Raw genomic sequence first — 3,968 nt, forward strand, 5'->3', positions numbered from 1 at the left:
CAGTTCGATCTATTTGGCTAATTTTGGCAAGTCGGTACTGACATGAATGCCAACCGGCCGGCTGGTGACTTAATATTTTAATAAATTTTATTTTTTGAAATTTTTTCTTTTATTTTTTCCCCCTTGCCTATCTACCTCTAGCCGGTCGTTCCCCACCTTGTCAACCTTTAGCCGGTCGTCCCCTTCTCTTACTTTCTTTCTTTTTTTCTTTTGTTTTTCTCTTCTTCTTCCTCATCCGACCTCCTCCTTTTACATTTGTTTTTATTCCCCACTTCCATCTCTGTAACTCCATGTTCGGAAATTGCTTGAAGAAGACAGGGGGCATTCAAGGGTTTTTAACGATTGTGGAAATAGATGAATGCTAATTTAGCTAGGTTCAAGCTTTGGACATTGAAATGTGCTTGCTTTTGTCTCATCGAGATTTGGGTATACTTCTCGCCTGGCCATGGCGAGGTTAGCCTCACTAGATTTGGGTGAGGCTTGGCCTCAACCAGCGAAGGTGAGGACGATTGAGCCTCGACCGGAGACGACGAGGTCGAGTCATGCCATGGCTAGGCAAGGCTCACCTCGTCGGATCGGGGCTAGTGAGGCTCGGCCTCACCCTCGTATCTCTCGGCTACGGTGAGAGTCTCGTTGGTTGTCTCTGGCTAGTCGCCATGTCTGGTGATCGGGTGGAGGTGGAAAAGGGAAAGGAAAGGGGACGGCTGGTTGAAGGTGACGGGGTAGGGGAAGGGGGACGACCGACTGGAGGTATACAAAGTAGGGGGAAGGGGAAAAAAAAATAAAAGAAACAATAAAAAATAAAAAATAAAAAATTTTAAAAAATTATTAAAATATTAAGTCGCCGGCCGCCCATTTGTTTCAGTCTTGGTCGGATGGACTAAATTGGCACAATTATAAAATAATTAGGATTGAATCGGTAAAAAGAAAAATTTGAATTGAATTGATACGGTTGCAATAGATTTATGACTTTTTTGATAATTTTTCAATAACCGATCAAAGCGAAGTTGAGACCGGATCATAAGATGCTAGCGTGTGGGAAACAATGAGGTCGGAATCTTCCTGGAAAGAAGGATTACAAGGACAATCAAATGCTGTGAATATGAAACGAAGTCAAAGGGTCGTTTTGGCTTTTTGTCTTGACTGATGTGGTCATCGACAAGTCACGTGATAATGATGATCACAGTTCGATCCTTGATCCTTTGATGTTTTTCGCTCCATCGGAGGGCTTCCACAGTTATTGGACGGAGATTTCTCATTGGGGAAACGAAAGAGCACAACTTCAATATCTCTTTCATCTCAATAAATTGAGGTGTCCTGTAGCATGTGTATCATCACCAGGAATGAAATTTCGTGATGTATGAAGTATGTAAAATCGGCGGATCTCGGGATAGAGAGTGAATATACTTGCGCTTGTGTAATCGACTATTGATAAAGACTATTTACCATCAATTAGAAATAATGATACATCGTGTATCGTATGAAAACTTGTAAAGTTTTCAATGTAAATGATGTTGTGGATCTAACTTTAAACTTTATCTTTCTTATAGAGAGGCTCCATGGTTTCAAAAGTAGATTATCTCCCAAATCACATACTCTCTCTCTCTCTCTCTCTCTCTCTCTCTCTCTCTCTCTCTTTGACAAGCATACCAAATCGGCCAATCTTACGATAGAGAGTAAACATACGTGGGCTTGTGTGATCAATTATTGAAACAGATCGTCTGTCGTTAATAAGAAATGACGAGTATACGTAAAGCAAAGTTTTCAATGTGAAAGAACTTATTGATCTAACTTCAACTTTGGCTTTCTCATAATGAGCCTTGCCAAAATCACATGCTCTCTCTCTTTCCCCGCGGCAAGCATATCAAATCAAACCCTAAGACTTTATATAAGGAGAGTTGGGGAGAGAAGAAACCCTAGCTCCACCTCAGAACCACCGACCCGATGGAAGAACTGGCATCTTCTGCTTCTTCCTCTTTACTAGTCCCTCTTCCTAAAGCAACCTCACTCAATCTCCAGCAATATCTCTACTTCTTACTCCAGAGTCGACCTGATGATTGGGTCTACTCCATTTTCTGGCAGCCCTCAAGAGACGACTGTGGCTGTCTCGTCCTAACCTGGGGTGACGGCCAATTCCGAGGGATGAAAGACCTCGCACCCAATAACTCCCCTGATCAAAGGGTGTTCAAAGAGCTCGGGACACTCGCCAGCAGCAGTTTCAACCCGTCCTTGAACATGGACACTGAGCTGGTCCAAAAATCGGTCTGTGATCTCGAATGGTACTACATTGCCTCGGTCACAAGGTCATATTCCTCTGAGGAGAGCATCCTCGGGAAGGCATTATGTTCTGGGACTTACATATGGTTAAACGGTGAGGACAAGCTCGGAATTTACGACTGTGAGAGGGTTAGAGAAGCAAGGATGACTGGAATCAAGAGTATGGTTTGTATATCGACTCCTTACGATACCGGGGTTCTTGAATTGGGCTCCACCAAAATACTCCAAGAAGATTGGAATCTAGTCCACTTAGCCAAATCCCTCTTCACTTCTCAATTCTTGAGCACAGGAATTACTCCCCATGTCCATGAAGAGCTTCAGTCCAATGTTGTTCTGATGGAAGAACGTTACGCCTTAGGCGGAACTGGCGCTTCACGCTCAGATACTCGTCCTTCAGACACGTGTGGGCTTTTGGGTTCTAAGAGTGACCTGAAAAGATTGGGGGGGTCGCATAATATCACTTCCTCTAACAAGAGGGCTGCGATTACAAAGACGAAGAGGGATGCTAAAGAACCTGCTCGGCCGCCGTTGCCTTCACGGCCCAACCATGTGGAAGCCGAGAGGCAAAGAAGAGAGAATCTGAAGCAGAGATTCTACGCCCTAAGATCTGTCGTCCCTAAAGTCACGAAAATGGACAAAGCCTCTCTTCTCTCCGACGCCGAGAGTTACATCAAGGAGCTGCGATCCAGGATCGATGAACTTGAGGGCAAGCTCAAGTTTCTGCCCCAAAAGCTCAGCCGGAATAAAGTGGCCAGCCTTTTCGGCAATGAAACCAAGACTACGATGCACGCGAGCAAGATCAGATCAAGCACGTCGCTGAATGTTGTCAAGGGTTTGAGCAAGATGGAGGCGGAGGTGAAGGTGGTAGGCGGCGAAGCGGTGGTTCGGGTGTGGAGCCCGAACATGGACCACCCGGTTGCAAGGCTGATGGGCGCGCTCAAGGAGCTGGAGCTCGAAGTCCACCTCGCAAGTGTGTCGAGCGTGAAGGGCATGATGCTTCAGGACGTGGTGGTTCGGACTCCGAACGGGCAGGCGAACGAAGAGAGCTTGAGAGATGCGATTCTTGCAAAATTGTGCGAGGTATGACTCATGGTTAAGGTGTTGGTTGTCGGGGTTGGGGTTTTGCTGTGCTGTTGTTTTTTCTAATGGATCTTCTGTTGTTAAGTCTTCAATTGTCGTGTTGTTCGTCTGACGGTTTGTTTTTGTAATGGTTCCCCGTTTGAGTGCCATATGATACACATTGCCGCGACAGAATCCGAGTGACGGTCTGATCTAGTTATTTGCTTTTGCAAATTAGTACCAACATAAATGTTAAAGACACTTCAACATGATAATGATTTTTCTATTTTGTGATTAAACATAATTATCTTAGAAGCCAATACTTTGGATGTGGATCTCCTTTCTAAAAGCGAAAAATGGAGTTTTGCCCTATCAATTTTGGTCAGTAAACAAGATTTTGTTCGATTCCAAGTATGTTGGACTATATTTGCATGCCGTGCAATAACTCTTGAAAGATCTTCCACCTTATCCCTTGTTACGGAGTTTATCAACTTTCTTATTTCATTTTTTTTTTGTGTTTTGTTTCTGATTTGGTTAGCCATTAGAGATTTTGTGAGTTATGTTATGGGACACGTTTCAACAGATCCTGCATTCAAACATGGAGGGTGAATCATGAAACGTCCGCAAAAATA

General features: G+C 44.1%; 1 protein-coding gene across 1 annotated transcript; it reads left to right on the top strand.

Annotated features, from left to right (window-relative positions):
- The first annotated feature begins 1,851 nt into the window (after positions 1-1,851).
- LOC115747986 (transcription factor MYC2-like) lies at positions 1,852-3,388 on the top strand. The gene has a single exon (XM_048276802.1). The coding sequence runs from the start codon at positions 1,945-1,947 to the stop codon at positions 3,361-3,363; it is 1,419 nt and encodes a 472-aa protein (XP_048132759.1). The 5' UTR covers positions 1,852-1,944; the 3' UTR covers positions 3,364-3,388.
- Positions 3,389-3,968: the final 580 nt, after the last annotated feature.

The sequence above is a fragment of the Rhodamnia argentea genome, chromosome 3 (assembly GCF_020921035.1).
Source record: "Rhodamnia argentea isolate NSW1041297 chromosome 3, ASM2092103v1, whole genome shotgun sequence".
NCBI classification, from domain to species: domain Eukaryota; kingdom Viridiplantae; phylum Streptophyta; class Magnoliopsida; order Myrtales; family Myrtaceae; genus Rhodamnia; species Rhodamnia argentea.

Bases quoted from the DNA above. Each gene is read 5' to 3' on its own strand.
- LOC115747986 (XM_048276802.1), top strand. From the start codon at position 1,945: ATGGAAGAACTGGCATCTTCTGCTTCTTCCTCTTTACTAGTCCCTCTT.